The sequence below is a fragment of the Alosa alosa genome, chromosome 2, assembly GCF_017589495.1.
Source record: "Alosa alosa isolate M-15738 ecotype Scorff River chromosome 2, AALO_Geno_1.1, whole genome shotgun sequence".
NCBI classification, from domain to species: domain Eukaryota; kingdom Metazoa; phylum Chordata; class Actinopteri; order Clupeiformes; family Clupeidae; genus Alosa; species Alosa alosa.
The window spans coordinates 15,703,417-15,722,020 of NC_063190.1; the positions used below are offsets into that span (position 1 = coordinate 15,703,417).

The 18,604-nt window shown below is 47.0% G+C and overlaps 1 protein-coding gene across 7 annotated transcripts in view; it reads right to left on the reverse strand.

Moving 5' to 3' along the window:
- amot (angiomotin) overlaps positions 1-18,604 on the reverse strand; it is a 38,713-nt gene that overhangs the window by 4,129 nt on the left and 15,980 nt on the right. For all 7 annotated transcript variants that reach the window (XM_048270927.1, XM_048270919.1, XM_048270894.1 and 4 more), the window contains 10 exons: positions 16,795-18,010; positions 13,993-14,545; positions 13,388-13,532; positions 9,770-9,862; positions 8,150-8,295; positions 3,481-3,630; positions 2,120-2,310; positions 1,858-1,986; positions 1,382-1,644; positions 70-303 (listed from right to left, as the gene is read on the reverse strand). In XM_048270927.1, coding sequence (XP_048126884.1) covers positions 70-303; positions 1,382-1,644; positions 1,858-1,986; positions 2,120-2,310; positions 3,481-3,630; positions 8,150-8,295; positions 9,770-9,862; positions 13,388-13,532; positions 13,993-14,545; positions 16,795-18,010 — 3,120 coding nt within the window. The remainder of the gene's footprint in view (positions 1-69; positions 304-1,381; positions 1,645-1,857; positions 1,987-2,119; positions 2,311-3,480; positions 3,631-8,149; positions 8,296-9,769; positions 9,863-13,387; positions 13,533-13,992; positions 14,546-16,794; positions 18,011-18,604) is intronic.

The following is an 18,604-nucleotide window of genomic DNA, read 5'->3' on the forward strand; positions in this document are numbered from 1 at the left end:
ACACATCCATAAGTATGTATGCGTGTGTGTATGCGTGTGTGTGTGTGTGTGTGTGTGTGTGGCTCCTACCTGCGATGCGGTCTGGGATGTAGACTGGGCTGGGGCTGGTGATGCGGGACTGCTGGGGCAGGGAGGGCAGGGCCGGGGTGCTGGGCTTGCTGGCCTCCTGGCTCTTGTCCGTCTGTGTGCAGCTGTCCCTGCTGCCTGTCTTGGAGTGGCTGGAGTAGAGCACAGGGGATGGGGACGAGGAGATGGACTCTGTCCTTAGGGAGTCCATGCGGAACTCAGGTCCCAAGAGCACTCCTGCAAGCAGAGGATTCTCGTGGTTAGCACACTAACAGAGGTTTCAGGTGATTTGCTGGTCAAGGAAAAGTAACACATTTGATGAATGGAAAGTAACAAGTTTCCAAAAATTTCCGGAAAGAAAAACTGCCTTGAGCAACATAAAATTCCTATCTGGAATAGAGACATTTAAGTGTTACAAAGTAACAACAAAAAAAAACAAAAACAATACAAGTAGATGAATATCCAAACATTGACACACACACACACAATCTCTTTTGTATCCAATGATGACACTTGCTCCAGGGAAAGGGTTGGGTGGGGAGTTCAATGCTGTTAGCGTTGGTGCCAGTTTATTTGGTTGGGGAGGCCGATGCATGAGCCCCACACTCGCCCAAAGGTGGGGCTAGGGTGTCCTGATGTTAGGATGGTACCAGCTGACACATCTTTCGGTCCTCCAGTGAAAAAAAAGATGTTTATTTGTTCAGTCGCCGTGACGCTGATGGCTTGCCAAGTTGTTCTGCTGAGTGTAACATCAACCCAAACCATTTTGAACCTGGCAGTGCTTTTGGGGGTCTTTGGTATGGTCCTTGTAGCGCCTTTCCTGTCCTCTGGCAGCCTGTTTTGAATGACTAAGTGGACCATAGAAGGTTTGGTGGGGGAGGCAGAGGTCAGGGGTGCGGACGGTGTGGCCAACCCAGCAAAGGTGCCTTTTTGCCAAAGCTGCTTCCATATACAGTGTTGGTCATGGAGAGAATCTCAGTGTGGGGGTCTCGGTCTTTTCCCATGACAAACTTTTTTTTTGGTATCTGTGTGCAGGCACCAAATGTGGAAGATCTCCAAGCTTGTGATGTGATGCCTTTATGGGGTCCATTTTTCTGCCCCATAGAGCCGGAGTGGAGACACACACTGCATTGTACACTTCGACTTTGGAGCTGACTTTCACCCCTTAGGCAGAATTGCCCAACGGCTTATGAGGATTTACACTGATATGGCAGTTAACTCACACACACACACACACACACACACACACACACACACACACACAGAGAAGTGAGTGAACACACACACAAGACCGCACACACTCCCACTGGCTCACCCAGGCTGCCTTTCCAGCTGCGGTCGTCCTTGCGCTGCTCCTCGGTGATGGGGCTGCCGCTGAGGCCCAAGCTGTGGGACAGGAGGCCCGAGCTGCTGGCCCCTCCCCCGCTGCTGGCGTTGGCAATGGACATGAGCGACTTGGACGGCCGCATGGCTGAGGACGGGGAATCGCCCTTCCCGCCAGGATCCTTCCGTGAGCGCTGGTGCAGCACCTTGATCATAGCATCCTTCTCAATGATCTGGGCGTGCAGGTTCTTTATCCTGGTCAAAGAGGAGAAAAAGGGCCTTTACTACAAAATGGTCCTAATAAAATGACTGAGTCATTGAGTACTCACTAATCAGCTGTGCACCTGGGGAGATCTGACGTCCACATCCTATTAGCCACTTTACTTCAACTTAAGAGGCTTGTGTGTGTGTGTGTGTGTGTGTCTGTCTGTCTGTTTGTGTTTGTGTGTGTGTACACTGTATTGAGACCTGCTCTCCATGTCCAGGCAGCGGCGGTTGGCCATGAGGATCTCCTCTTCCTCTTTCTGGATGCGGGCTTCCACTGATGTGTCATAGCTGCTGCTGGGGGAGTGACTGATGCCTGTGGAGGACGTATCCCTGTGGAACACACACACACACACAAGCCTTTGATATACAGTAGAGATGCATCTACATTTTGAACATATGAGTGAGCGTATGTGTGTGTGTGTGTGTGTGTGTGTGTGTGTCAAACTTGTTATACATGTCTTACCTCTGCGTAGCCACAGAGGCAGCTGCATCCAGGGCGAACTGCCTCATGACGCTCTCCTCCAGGTACTTTTGCTCCCACTTGGTCATGTCGGCCTCCAGGGCGAGGATGCGCTCCTCCTTCTCCCGCAGGTGCTCCATCAGAGCCGTGGCGTTGTACTCGGGGGCAGCCGTGCTCTGGGAACTACCCTGCCTCTGCACACACACACACACACACACACACACACACACACACACACACAGAGAGAGACAGATATTCAGCAACATGAAATGCAACCATTATGTGCAAAATGAAAAGGAGCAAAGTGCAAACCCACACAAACTCTTATTACAGTATAATGATACTGGTAATAATAATTATGGAGGACTTCAGCTTAGGTTAGTGGGTTCAGTAAACTAACATCACATATACCTCTGGATGTAATATGCACTTCAGGTTTACCATTAAAGCATGTAGTAATCAACTCCACATACATGTGAATGTTTAGTGTACCAAGATAACTCACAGCATATTAATACAATGCATAACTTTCCAGGTTACTAAAATGGCCCAGCTGCTATTGTAATCACTATTCCCAGTCGTGTTGGTGAACAGAGGCCTGCTAGGAGTGTGCTGTCGGGTGTCTGCTTAATCAGTCTGCACTCTGCAGGCTATAGGAGGCATGTGGAGACTGGGCCCCTTAATGCACAATCCAGCTGTGAAGTCTTCCTCTCTGTCTGTAAGTTTACATGTGTAGACAGATAAGGCAGGCCTCAGACACACACAGACACAGGTGCACACAGAGAGAGAGAGAGAGAGAGAGAGAGAGAGAGAGAGAATAGGCCTTCACTTAGACAGTAATAGGACGCAGAAATGCTGACCACACACAGACACAGACACACACACACACACACAGTCACACCACCGCCAGACACACACACACACACACACACACACACAAACAGTACATATGCTGACCACACACATTAACAACCCCCTCCCCAAACACATACACACATACACCCATGCTACTGTAACCTTTACCCCAGATACTGATCCCCAGTCTGGAGACAGAGAAAGAGTAGAGCAACAATGCAAGCTGGAGTCCTCCTCAAAGACTCAAACCTCCCCCCAACCAACTTGACTACAATCATTGCTCCACTACTCGGAGCACAGTGGTGTACATGCCCATGTGTCCTAGTGTATATGGTGCTGGGTAAGGCTTTGGATATGACCACATACTGTGGGCCAGACTGGACACTGCTGTGGGCGTTAGTGACTGTTTGAGAAGACTCAGAAGTGTATGCATCTCTGGATGTTACCCACTTCATGTCTGGTAGCGCTAGCTCTCTCTCCGTGTGTGTGTGTGTGTGTGTGTGCGTTACCTGTTGCATACGCAGCGACTCCAGCTCTCTCTCCAAGCGTGTGCGCAGACGGTGCTCCAGCTGCTCTCTCTTCTCACAAGCGGACTGCAGCTGAGCCAGAGCCTGCTGCATCCTCTCCACCTTCTCCACATACACCTGCTTCTTCTTCAGCTATACAGACAGACACACACACACACACACACACACACACACACACACACACACACACACAGGCAGGTTAGACCATGAGGACCTTAGGAGCTAGCCTAGCAATGTAGACACACCCTAGCGGCAACAAATGTAATTTGCAGCCAGGGTCGTCTAGCAACTCTCCGATGGCTTGCAAGCTGGAAAAACCAAACTCTAGTCAGGCCAGTCACATCATGTATAGAGTCGGTGGGCTGGCTTAACATAAATGATTACAGAGTTACGACAGTTCCGTGTGTATTCCCTGCTACTTAAAAAACAAAGGAGATGGCTGCTGTTGCTGGCAAACAGCGGTCTTTCGAATCGGCTTTGGCCGCGAGTCTTAAACTGGGTCTTAAGAACGAGTCTTAAGAACGGCACGAAGTCATAGCTATAGTGCTAACCTATTGCGTGCAGCAGGAATTTGAAAGACAACCGTTTATCCCGCCCCTCGGATTGAGGCCTGCCAATGGAGAGTTCCCAGACCCAACATTTTGATGTGAGTCTGGCTCGTCAGGCTACTTAGGAGCACTCCTTCAAAGCCAAAAGTTAAAAAGCGTAAATCAAAATAAGAATCATAAGCATCTAATAGGCATGACATGTAAGGCCCAAACAAAGAGCCAGTAAAGCTTTAAAGTCCAAAGTTGTACACTCCAGGAAAGTATAAATAGGACTTCAGACTCTCACACTGACAAACTCTGTGCCACTAATACCCCTGCCTCTACTGCACTCCACCAAGGACTTTAAAATGTCGTTGAGCAGATCTTTATTCAGACAGACATTAAATGAGCTCAACCAAACTTACATCAGATTTTCATAGACACCTCCACCATGAGCTAGTAGTCATGACACCTCTGTTCCACTCCATACAGCCTCTATGTGTCCATACTAGAAACTCCTTGCAGTGGCTCTTTACAGCTGTGCTGAATACACCAATTTAGAAAACAGAAGACAGGATAGACCAAGCAACAATAGGAGAGAGAAAAATAGTAAAGAAGAGAAAGAAAGAGGGAGGAAGAGAGTGGGAGAGAGAGAGAAAGACAGCCAAGAATCCAGCCATCTCCAGGCTCTTTCATGGCAGGGCTTAAACTCAAGGGCTTTTGTTGGGAGAACAAGCAGGCGTTTGTGGCGGGGCCTGCCCAGAAAGTGGAGCAGTCCTGGGCTTCAGAGGGCACTCATACTGAGCCCGGCCATTCTTCAGGGCCCAGTTACCAGGGCAGCTGGGCCACGGCCAGGCTATTTCAGACACACACATCCAACGGATGGAGAGGGAGATGGGAAGAGTGGAGGAGAGGGCATCAAAAGGCTGAAGACGAAGAGCATAATTCACACTGAAAAAGCCCAGATCTCCTCCAACCATACAGCGGGTGGGTGCTCCCTCTTTCTCTCTCCTACTCCCTCGATCTTGTGGGGTTCACCCTTTCTTTCTTTTTTCCCTCCTTTATACTTCTTTGTGTGTTAGCTTTGCAGTAGAGATTTGTGAAGATTTGTCTAGGTGTTGGAATGTGTGCCAAGATTTAAATAGGGGAATCCCTAGCACAGAGAAAGAGTCGATCTAGGGGCCAAACAGATAGAGCCACAATCTCCTGTGAGTTCAGTCTATAGGCAGTCTGCTGTGAGTTTAGTCTAAGATGAAGTCCTATAGTGGTCTCCTGAGTAATCATCTTTAAGGGGTTCAGCTCTAAGGTGACTCTCTATGGGCTATTCTCTCCTGTTTACCCTTTAATTAATCTCCTATCAAATCAGCAATGGAATTAGACTAACTATGGGGTTGAGCTTGGAGCCACAGTAGCCACTGTGTTCAGCCACAGTCAGCTGCTGTCACTATTGTGCTCAGACCTATAGCCTGGCTATAAGCCACAGCTTCTACTGAGCTCTTCTGAATAGTTAAGAGTGGAGAGGTTCTCTCAGTGTACACAACTGTTGATTTCCAGGTGAGGGAACAGGTCCTGGATCAGACATACACAGGATTCTGCTTCACCACATGACTCTCTGGCACATTATGAAAATGGAGTATGCTATTAACTTTTTTTGACTTGCTATTAACTTTGTCATTACAATTCAAAATGTGCTGACTGGCTTTTTCCAGAGACAAAATGGCTGCTCTATTGTAAATGTGCTGGTGTTTTGTGCCATCCATTATGCTCTACGCATTCTTCTGTCCTCAAGGGGGGTCCGAGAAACCCAGCTAATTTAGGAACAGTGGAGAAAAATAGAACTTAGAATTCCTGTATTTGTGAATAGGCCATTTCTCTCTCTCTCTCTCTCTCTCTCTCTCTCTCTCTCTCTCTCTCTCTCTCTCTCTCTCTATCTCTCTCTCTCTCTCTCTCTCTCTCTCTCTCTCTCTCTCTCTCTCTCTCGCTCTCCTCTCTCTCGCTCTCCTCTCTCTCGCTCTCTCTGTAAAGCGGTACTGAGCAGCAATTCAAAACGGGACTGACTCCAGTAGCTAACATTGTCTGTGTATTGATTTTGGCTTGGGCTTAATAGTGTTAAATATAGCTAACCTTTCCAAATGTCAATTTCAGTAACGGTTTAATGAATTTTGTTTCCATTTCAAGTCTTATGAATCCAAAATGAACACTGGGAAACTTCTCTCTTCTTGGAAAATTTGTGTCAGCGAATTATACAAAAAAAAAAATGTTTACTTCACCTCTCTCTTTATGGAATCGTTAAATTTGATGATTCAGAAATAGACCATCACAAAAACATACAAACCAACACAGTTCACAAAAGACAAGTCCGGAACAAATACTAAACACATCCGAGTCAACGTTTTCTAAATTTCAAACATTTCATCCTCCACCCTGCCATTTCAACACTGACCAGGTGTATGTATGGCTCTAAAGGTATGGTGTGATGGGCTCCATGGCTCCTCAGGCGGAGGTAGGGCTTTGGCTCCCTGCCTGCAGGTCTGGGGAGAGTCAGAGTCGCTAGAAAACAGAGCCCTGTCAAAGACGTGTTCCTGGCGTCGCAGTGCCGCGCCATTTACCAGATAACACAGCTCCGAGCTGAGGACGCCTGAAATGCCTGGAGTGCTTGTAGGGTACACGTACAATACTTCCCTGAAAACAGGAATATGTCCAGCCCGGGTATGTGTTCTGTGATAGTGATTTTGGATTTCATAGTGTGTTTATACAACAAAGGATTTAGTTAGATGGTAGTTTCCTTTCTGAAGACATGTGAGACAATATAGACCTCTGTTTTGAGAGCTTTGATGCCTCAGCATACATTAAGCCATCTTGACCACAGGGTGGCGCATATTCCTATAGTGAGTTCATAAGTAGGTGAAACAAGTCCTCCCATATACATGGGGCCAAATTTAATGAAGGGTGTTTTTCTCCCTCACGCATCTACAGTAACTTGGCTAGATGCACAATGATCAGTTGCTCCTCAAAGACTGATTAACCAAGAAGCTTTGAAATGTTAAGTCACCTGTGATTAAATGACAGTAATAGAGATTATTACTTTTTTAACAGGAGATAATAGAACATTATCACCACTGATAGGAACTGTGAATATTTAAGTGATCTCCTTTGCAATACAGCGCTGAAAGAACCATTTTATTGGCTTCTGAATCTTAATAAATGTATAAATCATAACATAATATGAACCGTTTCTTTGTATAATATATATTTAAAACATAATATGAGGACCATTTCTTTTGGGACATTTTACTCAGACGACGCGGTGCGTTGTTGACACAGGTCTGACTCACCCAAAAGAATGAGGGCCCACACAGCAGATGATTCATTTTGAACAAAGACCTTCAAGGAATTAGCCGTTGACAGTTAAGCAAGGTATGTGCATCGTATTTGCTCTCGTCATCGCCGTTTGCTGTGTCTAACGGCGTCTAGAGACAGTTGTGTTCCGTCACCGCATGCCAGTGCGTGTTCCCGACGGTCGGGGGTGTGTAGCCTACCATGCAAATGCCTTGAAGTAGGCCTATAACCGTAATTTGATTGTCTGGTGCCTTCCGTTGCTCTCTGCAGTCGGTGCAGTTTAACTTTTTGACAGGGGCGACAGGAGCGACGGGACGCAACGGACCCACAATTCAGTTTGGCAACGGATGACGTAAGCCTATGTAAAGTGAAGGAGATGCGTCTCCAGCACTGCACTGCACAAAACTGTGTAGGCACCGCAAGTGCCGAGACACTGGACTGAAAAACCACTATTTTGTAAATATGGTTCACCATGCTTATGTCCTCCACTGGTCCCATCTGTGTTCGTCTACATGTCAATTCAACAAACAAATTCCTCGCTGGTGTGTGGTAAGCGTTCTGGCGCATAATGGCTGCCGTGCATCACCCAGGTGGTGATAAGTGAGGTCCCCCCTTCCATGTGAAGCGCTTTGAGTGTCGAGAAAAGCGCTATATAAATGTAACATATTGTGTTGTGTTGTTCTGCTGCTGCTTCTGCTAGGTTGAATGTGGCCCAGACCTGGCCCAAATTCAGGCCAGACCAGGAGAGTCATGATCTATGGGACGGCCATGTAAGAAGAACTCACCTCTTCCTCCAGTTTGACTACTTTGGCCTGGGCATTGTTGAGGGCCTGGTCGCGGATCTCGATGTGACGCCGCTGGTCCTCATTGGTGGAGCGCAGGGCACTCAGCTCCATCTCCAGCTTCTCCTTCTCACGCTGAGTCTCCTTGTCTGTCAATGCAGCAGGAAAGATGACAAGGCATTACAGTTTCAGGATTATGCTAGTTGCCTGGCTGGCATACGGAGACATTTTGAGGTGGTAGGGTCTCCTTGTCTACGAAACACAATAAAAGGACCTTTTTCATCATGTTGGACACTCTCATATTGTGATCCCATGAGGGAGAAACACTAAAATGTCCTTACAAGTTTAGTGGTGACAATTCACTTCATCACTGGAACACACAAACTTTCTATTTTGTTGATTTAGGATGAGCTTTGGGGGTGGAAATGAATGACAAATGAAATAACATGAATATGCATGCACTGCATCCTTTGCCATAGACATTCTGAAGGCACACAGCAGCCAGTATTTAATACAGGGTTCCCACTCTCAGTCAAATGTAAAATTCCATTACTTTTCCCTGACAAAAAAACCCCTGAATTTCCATGACTTACTATACAATGAATAGTACAAGATACCGACCAATGATTTCAGAGCACCCGCATAGCAGTCAAGAGTCTTTTACTTTTTTAGAGTGGGAGATGAATAAATAGGAATTGAATAAACAGTTGGGCTACTCAAGCAAGCCGTAAAGCTAACAACCAGATATACACCAATTCTGTGTGGAAATATATTTGTATTAATGTATTTTGGCAAGTACATTTTAAACTGCTACAGCAAAATTCCCTGATATTCCATGACTTTGCCCCCAAAATGATACAATTCCCTGACTTTCCATGTCTGGAATAGTCTTTTTAAAATTCCATGACCTGTGGGAACCCTGTTGGGTGAACTGATGACTCAGTGAATCTTAAACACAGCCATGTCTTTCTCTTAATCATAACCTCAAAACACACATACTGTCTAATACCAGAAGCAATGACACAGCTATTCGTCATCAATCGCATCCAAAATGGTGGCACTATTAGTGAACTATATTCACTAAACTGAGTCCAGGGTGAATTGGGAGCACTGTACTGAATTTATTGAATTATTCAGAATATTATTATTATTATTATATTATATTATATTATATTATAGCTGCATTTGGCAAGTCTGACAGATTGAGGGGACTTAGCCAAAATTTTGAATGTTTACAACTCTCGTGCCCCTCCCCCACTACCACCGAGCACCCCCTCATCGAGTTTGTGCTCGTCAGTGTGCACCAGACTGTGATTGACAGTCAGATCTCACACAGCCCTGCTTTGATTGGACCAGAAGAACCGGGAGCTGTGGATTTTTGCAAAACAAATAACAGACTCTAGGTGGAGGTAGAAGTGCGTTTTTTTTTTCCAAAACCGGCTGATTTATGTTGTTCTGTCGGAATATAGTGTCGGTTTCAGTGAATATGATCAAAAAAATCTTGCCAACTGCAGCTTTAATCAGAAGTTATTTAATGAGCCAAACTCAATCCTGTTGGCCAGTCTTCCAGTTTCTGTTTGGGAATCAGTTTGTGTTTTCCAGAAGATGGGAGGGTATACTCACTCTGAGCAAGAAGCTGAGAGATGGTCTTGCGGTTCTCTTCGGAACCTTCACACTCTTTTGCTGCCAGCTGCTTGTTGGCCGTTTCCATGCGCTCTGAAAGTAGACAACAATAACAACCATAAGATTTCCCTCCACACACCATCTATAAAAGTCTACTTGAAGTGACGAAAGCCTGCAGTTTGATCTGTTTATCTCTGTCTATGATCACTTATCTTGTGGACTTGATTAGCAGGAGAAGCTTGTTTTTCAGCAGAATCAGATGCTTTTCTAACCACACTATTTCCGAGCATGCAAATGGCTCAAACAAATGCCTTTTCTTCAACACACTTTCAACCACACAATTGCAAGCCCAGCCCCACGTATGTTAGTTTGACTACACTGTGATTTCTTGAAAATCTGTGGCGAAGGGGGAATTATTAGTCAGAGATACAGGATATTCTGCAACCCTGCTGGGGAAAAAAATAATATGGCAGTTGTGTAAATCCAGACCTTCTGGAGTGGAGCTGAGACAAGAGATGGATACAGAGATGATTGGGTGGGGGTCGGTAAAAAAATGGATGAAGCGTTGTCTGTGGAGTGCAGCACTCAAAGCGCCTCTCGGCTTGGGCAAATTACACTCAGATACTGCACCGCTGGGGCCTGTTGCTCAGCAAATACCAAAACAAAAAATTCTAACAGTAACCTTGCATGAGGAAATCTCCCTCCCTATCCAGCCCAGTCATAATTTAGCAATGGAGGGAGAGCAATATTGGATTCATTAAAAGATGTATTGTACTACAGGGCTAAAGAAGAGCACTCTTTTCTTCCTTCTTTTTTAGCTGAGGGGATGGGAATGGGGGGAGAGCAAAAGTAAAACTTTCATCAAGGAACTGGGCCAAAGGTTACAATAATATTTCCATGATGGTAGGACAACGCTGCTCAGTGAGGGACATTCTGGCATTGACTGCCGGCCCCATTATTTCCCTAACTCATCGCAACGCAATAATCAAAACAGCTTGTGCTCTGAGCACGGAGCATAACCCTTTCAAATCAATTCTCTTCTCACGTACAATGAACACCATTAAACTCACCCCAACCAACAAACAATCACTCCTATAATGCGGACTGCATGACATGCCAAATATGTTCCCACAAATCCCGTCAGGAATACGTGTGCAGTGAAAACATCCAAGGCATTCCTAACGGCTCGGCTTTGACAAAGCCTCTTAAGACGTGAGCCTTGGGCCGCTAAAAAGCCCAGCAAACAGCCCGAGGTGGTAAGCGTTGTCTCTGGGTGGGTCGCAGGTCGGGTTTGCATGCATAGCCCTCACATCACACCACCCAGTTCTGGAAAGCTCAGGGAGCCCTGCGGTGTGAGCAAGACCCCAGGCCACACTGCACGGCCAGAAGAATGAAAAACATGGAAAAGAGAAAGAAAGTGAAAAATAGGGGGTGGGGTGGATGGGGAGGTGGTGTTGGAACGGAGCTGAGCAGCCTGGAGGGGGGAGGGGGAGTAATGTGTGTTATGTGTTGTAAAAGTGAGGGCTCTCCCAGTGGACATACGTCTGGGCACTCCGCCATGTGTTGAGTCCCCCCACCCCCCTAACGAAAACGCACGGCCGGTATGACTGTGCTCGGCCGACGTCAGCACCAAAGACTGAATAAAGAAACAGGAGTTTGCTTGAACAAAGGAGGCTTTGCTTTCCCTTGTGCTGAGATATATTCATACTTTGCCTGCAGGAAAAGTTCTTGATTTTCGATTTGATGTGGCTGTGTGCGAAAGGAAGGCAGGGACTGTTTTGGCCTGGATACTCAACAAGAGGGGGTGGGGGGAAGTTTTGGGAACATTCTAGAAGGAAATCCCTTGTTGGGAGCAGAACTTGAACCGGTCCCAGAACCCAGTTCAGGCTGAAAGCTTCTTCCCATCTGATTGGCAGAAGGGACTCTGGACGGGGGTCAGGATTTTATGGCGGTTAGCCTGAGCCTTTTCTTTCTTTACTGACCATCTCGCCAACTTTTGGGCGAAGCAATGCTTCACTTAAGGGAAGAGGAAAGATAGACTTCTCCGCATAGTCGGTCTGCCTCTTCACCCCCTCCATGTTTGGATACTGTCTGTCCACTAGCCACTTTACCACCGTCTTTCTGCCTCACTGTTTGCGTGCTATATTAGCACATTAGCACATATGCATAACCCCTCCCTCCATGCCACAGCCGAACTGTGGCCACACTTATACCTTTTCTTAATATAGTTATATATATATATATATAGATATATAGATATATATAGACTTTATTCTTGCACTGTTGCACTGTTGGACCTACTCATTTGCACCATCACCATGACATTCACTCACACAGAGCACCTTAACTTACCTTACTATGCACAGAGAATCACAGGCTCAGTCCCTGCCTCAGTCATTGCAAGCGCCTCTTGATTGATTAATCACCCACTATGTGGATACTGTTTTTAGAATTGATTTAGATTATGTGTTATTTAGTATAATTTGTATTTTAGTATATTCTTTATCTTCTACTGTCCTTATTGCTTAGTTGTGTTTTTTATATTATATAATTGTAATTACTTTTTTCTGCTGTTAGTAAATGTGTGTGTGATGTCTGTAGGCTACTGAGACCTTGAATTTCCCCTGGGGATCATTAAGTATCTATCTATCTATCTATCTATCTATCTATCTATCTTTTCTTACCTCTGTCGGTCATACACACTGATGCTTGCTCTCTCCATCTATCAGTCTCAATCTCTATCACACACACACAAGGAAAACAGGAAATAACAGAAGGACACAAGGGTCTTGTAACAGAAGAGATCCTGTCCTGTCCACACCCCGGAGCGCAGCTCAGTTTGGTTTGCTGCTGATGCTCTGCCCTGTGCTCTGTGCTCTTTGCTGAGCTCTCTGCATGAGCACCAGTGGGTGATGGGCTCAGGAGGCCTACTGTGCCTCTCTACCCTCTGAGCTTTACACAAAATAAACTAAATAAAAAGTAATGTGTAATACATAAAAATACCATCTGTGTGGTAGCAAAGTTATATTATGTGTACTATTTGCTCTGATGATTGACTAACCAAATTACTAAATGACTGCACACACGGAAAAAAAAAAATGCACTACTAAGCCAGAGGCGTGTTCAAATTCCTTACACAAGCAAACATTCGCGGTGAACCTGTCTTCTCTAAACATGCAATTTGAACAATTTTATGTAACCATTCCATCTCAACGGTAACCATCCGTCCAACTCCCAGCTTGTTCGCGGAGAACTACCTCCTCAAACTCTTTGCGAGTGTTTGCAAACATTCGCTGGAAACTCAAGTCGAACAGAAAATGAATTTAAACAACTCCGTTTCCCCACGTCATTTTCCAGCATGACCAATTCTTAAAAGCATGATGGTGCAAGGCCACATGACATGAACTCAAGGTACACTTTACAATAGCTCTCAGGTCAAATTTACCTGATGAAGGTCTGAAACCGAAACGTTGTGTTATATTCTAATAAATATTTGCATGCGGAATGGACAGTGTGTGGAATCTCTTCTAAACCACCAATAGCTCTTCAGGTACCAAGAATGCAGCGCTGCGATTGACTAAATGATGAGAACTGGTCGAGTCCTGCCCTCAGGCTCACCTCTGAGGTCCCGGTTGAAGTCGTGCAGCCTCCGCACCTCCAGCTCCAGCTTGTTCCTCATGGTCTTCTCCAGGGCCTCGCGCTTCGTTGATGACTTGGCCAGGTTCTCGTACGCCTCCGACACCAGCTGAATCTCCGTTTCCAGCTGAGGTGACACAGACACTCAACTGGCTCAGTACCGGCTTTTTTTTCACTGAAGACATGTTCCAGCAAGGTGAGTTCAATTGCGCATCAACAGATAATAAAAAGAGATAACAGAGAAACACTATACTGGTCCAACAGCAAACCACACACTATCCAACAAGCTTTTGTCTGACCACTTCCTTACTGTATATGTTACGTTTCAAGAGGAGGCTTTTGTTTTCACTGAAGACAGAGATGTTCCAGCAGACACTCAAAAGAGATGGTGTAAACTAAAATATTAGTCCAGTAAACCTCACATACCACAAATAACAACACAGCAGCCTGACCATATCCCTCTCTTACTGTAGAGGTCAAAAGAAAGTGATGGTTGCCCCTACCAGCAGATAGACTACTGTTAAAAAATGTGCATTGATAACATAACCCAAGAAAGAACAACTGAAATGGTCATGTGAGAGTCTGACCTTCTGCAGCTTGGACACCTTCTCGGCACACAGCTCCATCTCCTGTTTCAGCATGCGGTTCTCCTCTGTCAGCATGTCCACCATCTGCTGTGCCCGCGCCATCATGGCGTATGGGTCACTCTGCATAGAGTACGGATGCCCGTAATGCCCACCCTGTCCCGAGCCGGACCCTGGTCCGGGTCCATGACCCTGCCCAGACCCTGGTCCCTGCTGGTGCTGGTACTGGTGCTGGTGTTGGTGCTGGCTCCTGGGCGCCGAGCCGTAGGGGTCCTGGGGGAATCCATGTGGCCGCTGCTGAGGTGCGTGCACCGGGCCTCCAGGCCCGTAGGGGTCTCCCTGATGGGAGCCCGGGCTCCGGGGGCCCAGGGAGTAGGGGTCGCCCTGGTGGGCCATGTGCTGTTGGGAAGCGTGGCTGGAGGCGGCCGCTGCAGCCATCAGGCTGCTAAGGGTGGCGGACTGGGCGCGGGACAACGAGCCCACGGACGTAACGGACGAGGTGGGGCTGTGGTGGTGGAGGTTCCTCTGAGAGTGATGAGAACTCTCTTTGCTCGACCTGTAGGGAAACAGACACAGCAAACAACACAGCTACTTAACGGAGGGATCGGAAATGCCAGGCAATGGAGACCGTTTACTGGATTTTAAGACCAACCAGAGCTCCTTAGTTTTAACATAGAAATGAATGTGAACAGACTAGCAACTTTGTTTACATGTAGCTATATCATTCATCTGACCCCACTGTAAACAAATACTAAGGTATTTATGAAACACAAGGTCATTGATCATTCCGGACATTAAAACAGACAAAACATGGCCTACAAAATTTAAAATTGGGAGACATCCTTTCTTTCAGGAGGAGGTTTGAGGGTTTGAGACTTCACCGCAGGAGCAAGTGACATACAAAAGGGGAAGAAGAGGGACTATTTTTGGTGATTCTGGATGATATGGAAAATAACCACAAAGGGAGTCACATCTACAGTTGGTGTTTGAGAAATCTCATGACTTGTGACTTACATTCTCCAACTTCCCTGCAGCTTAAATGATTTTGAAAGAGGTAAACAGCCTAACTAATGGTCGATCATCAAAAAAAAAAAAAAAACATGTCAGGACTTGTCAGTTGATTATTAAAATTCTAGATGCATTCCTCTTGTCATTCTACGCAAAATAGCGCAGGATTAACACATGCAGAGAGAACAGGAAAAACAGGGTTCTTCCTAGACGCCTTTGTGTCAGCGAGTCCCCATCGGGAAGGGCCCTACATATTTCCATTGGGGAACATCAAAACGGCAAGTCCCTACACATCCGCATCAACAAACATCAGGTCACTAAGTTTACAGCTGGAGGTGTTAAATGGAATTTAAATGGAATTTTAACTTGTTCAAAACAGGTCATGAATGATGATTAGTGATTTCTCTAATCATTAGTATGGCCAGGGCGACCAAAGGCCTTTGTATTTATGCCTGTTGATGGGGCAGAGAGACATTTCAAGATGTAGGATATAGTGCAGCTTGGGTTGATAGGACAGCAAGACATATGAAGTGGCCCCAGTGTTTAAAGCACCTAACCAAGAATCTAACTCTTTACTGGATAATCTGTTATCCAAAAAACTACTGCTAGCACTGCACAACAATGGCAAATGCATTTTGCCTAAAAGGCTACTAATCAAATTTAGCAACAACAGAAACTGAATTGATTTGGAGGGATTGAAGGGGAATGTGGATGAAGAGGCAGGTAAGGCACTAACTGTTTTCTACAGTTTTTACACTTGTAGAGGTAAACAGACACACATGCATCTCTGTAGGGATCTTCTACATGTTGGCAGACACTTACTTAATAACATGCTGAGCCTAGTCAGTGACTGACATTACTCCATTCACTGTTGCTCAATACTGTCAATCTAACTCAATGCCACTGGTCTTCTCAAAACGGCATTCTACCTACATACTGGACAACTATACTTTAATTGAAAGTTTGAAAAAAGGGCCCAGAGTTTCTCTTTAAGTACTTATGGTTAGCATTACCTTATTCAGGTGTTTCCAAAGACAAATACGTTTTACATCCAGCAACAAACCAACCAGATAACTTCCACAACCAACAAACCAACCAACCAGATAACCTCCACCTTTACAGCTTACAAGGTTTTCAACTTTTCAGTTTTCAGCTGAAAAGGTGGAGGCGGACAGTGGCTACATCCTATTATTTCACACAAGGCAAGGAAACAAAACACCTCAGTGAAAAACGACTAGTCAGAGAAACTGCAGCCAAAAATGAAATTTCCTTTTTTTCGAAAGACCGGTTTTGTCAAAACATGTTGTGTCTAGAATGTAGTTATCACTAACAGCCAGTACCTTTGTGAGTTTTTTGGCACTGAATGCAGTCATATCAACTGTTCTTTGCATGCGGACAGATGGCAATTCATCTGAAGAACATTTACATAAATTAATTTAACCATCATCTGTTGTACAACCAAGTAGGACAAATGTATATGTTTAATCAATATGTGCTCCACCAGTAGGACAATGTATATGTTTAATCAATATGTGCACCACCAGTAGGGCAATGTATATGTTTAATCAATATGTGCTGCCTCCACCAGTATGTGGTGTTGTAGTGGCTAGGACGTTACTCTACCAGAAAAGCTGCAGGAACATAAATCCCCCTTTCAAGCATGAGGGAGAATCCAATACAAGTCAATATTGGTCATTTTTTGGAGGAGAACACACTCCTATGAACATGTTTTCACTGCATAACAGGCCTTGACACTGAAGAGTTAGTGCAGCCAAACAGAGTTGCTTTTACACTCACCGGAAGGATCCGTACTCGGGCGGGGGCTGGTACCGGACGTGGGGCATGTCGGAGCGTCCCTGCTGTGGTGGTTGCCGGTGGGGCTCGGTGTAGTAGTGCCCCCCTCCCGGCTCCTGCCCCTGCAGCTGCTGCTGGTGCCCCTGCTGTCCACCCTGCTGGCCCTGGTGGGGCTGGTGTTTGGGCGGAGACCCCATGCCTTTGAAGGGGTAGTCGGGCGGGGGACCGCGGTGCGGCTGGCCCAGCGAGGTGGGCTTGTAGTAGTCCCCGGGGGGGCCGGGAGGGGGCAGCTGTGGGGAGAGCGGTGCGCTGGTGACGGGCGCGTGGGCCTTCACCCCGCTGGTGGCCAGCGACAGCTGCATGAGCCGCTCGCTGAGGGAGCGCACGTGGCCCTGCTTCAGGTCCTTCAGCCCGTCGTCCTGGTGCACCTTGCCAGCGCCGCTCACCCGCTGCACCGTCGGACGGCCCTCCGTGCGCACCTTTGCACTACCGCCACCGCCACCGCCGAATCCGCTGACCCCCGTCACGTAGAAGGCCGCCCCTAGCTGGGACTGAGGCTGGGGCTGCTGCTGCCCACATTGCTGTTGTCCCTGCTGCTGCTGCTGCTGCTGCTGCTGCGATGGAGGTGGCTGCTGGTGACCTCGGAAGTACTGCGACTGCACCTTGGCCTCCTCGTAAGTGGGCAGGTCCTCCGGGTTGGGCCCCTGGCCCCCTCCCATGCCGCCTCCTCCTCCTCCAGCTCCTCCGCTGCCTCCCCCTGCACCTCCCCGCGTCCCAAGCTGCTTTTCCAGGCCGCTGTCCGCCTGCAGCTCCTGTCCCTGAGGCTCCTGCCGGGCAATGTGGGGCATCATGGAGTGGTCATCCACTGGGCCTCCAGGACCCTGTGGGTACCCGCCCATGGACCCCTGCTGGCTCTGTTGCTGTTGGTGATGTTGCTGCATCTGCTGCTGTTGCTGCTGATGTTGTTGGTGTTGTTGGTGTTGTTGTTGTTGCTGCTGCTGCTGCTGTTGCTGCTGTTGTTGCAGAGCCAGGTAGTTGCGGCTGTCGCCGTAGCGCATCTGCTCCTGTAGGAGGCGCTGGAGGACGGTGTTGCTGCCGCCGCCACTGCCTCCGCCGCCACTTCCTCCGCCAGACGCCTCGTCCGCCATCGGCCTCATGTCGAAGTCGCGCAGACCCCTCACCTCATGGAAGGAGGAACTGCGGCCTCGGTCAGCGCTCCCTGAGGAGGACAAACATGAGGAGAGAGAGAGAAAGAGAGAGAGAGAGGGAGGGAGAGAGAGAGAGAGAAGGTTGGGGGGAGGGGAGCACAAAGACCTAAGGGTTAAGGGGTGCACAACGCTACAAGAACCTCTCGTAGTGCACTCCAGATGCAGAAAAGAGAAATGGAAGCAAGATGAGTCATGGAGAAGGGGGGCAAATCAGGGAAACTCCCAAAGCTACTCCTGAAGGAACCTGGAAAATGTAAGCCAAAGACTAAGCTGCATCCCCACCCGCTTCCCCAAAAGCAACACATTTTTAAAAACCTTTGGAAAACCAATACATACATACCAACACTTTGACAGTCGGATCCTTTTCTGGAAATGATTTAAATCTGGATCTGAATTGGATCTGAATTGGTTTAAAACTAGATTTGAGGGAAGTGAAATGCTCCAAGTAAAGCACTTGTGTTAGGAAATCTTTAGATCATTAATATGTAAGTGACATATGAGATGCCCACTGTCAAAGCATGGAAGAACTCCCCAGTATTCATTAAAGCAAGTTCCAAAATCTCCAATGAAGATGACAACAGCAATGATTTGCCAACATGCAGTGA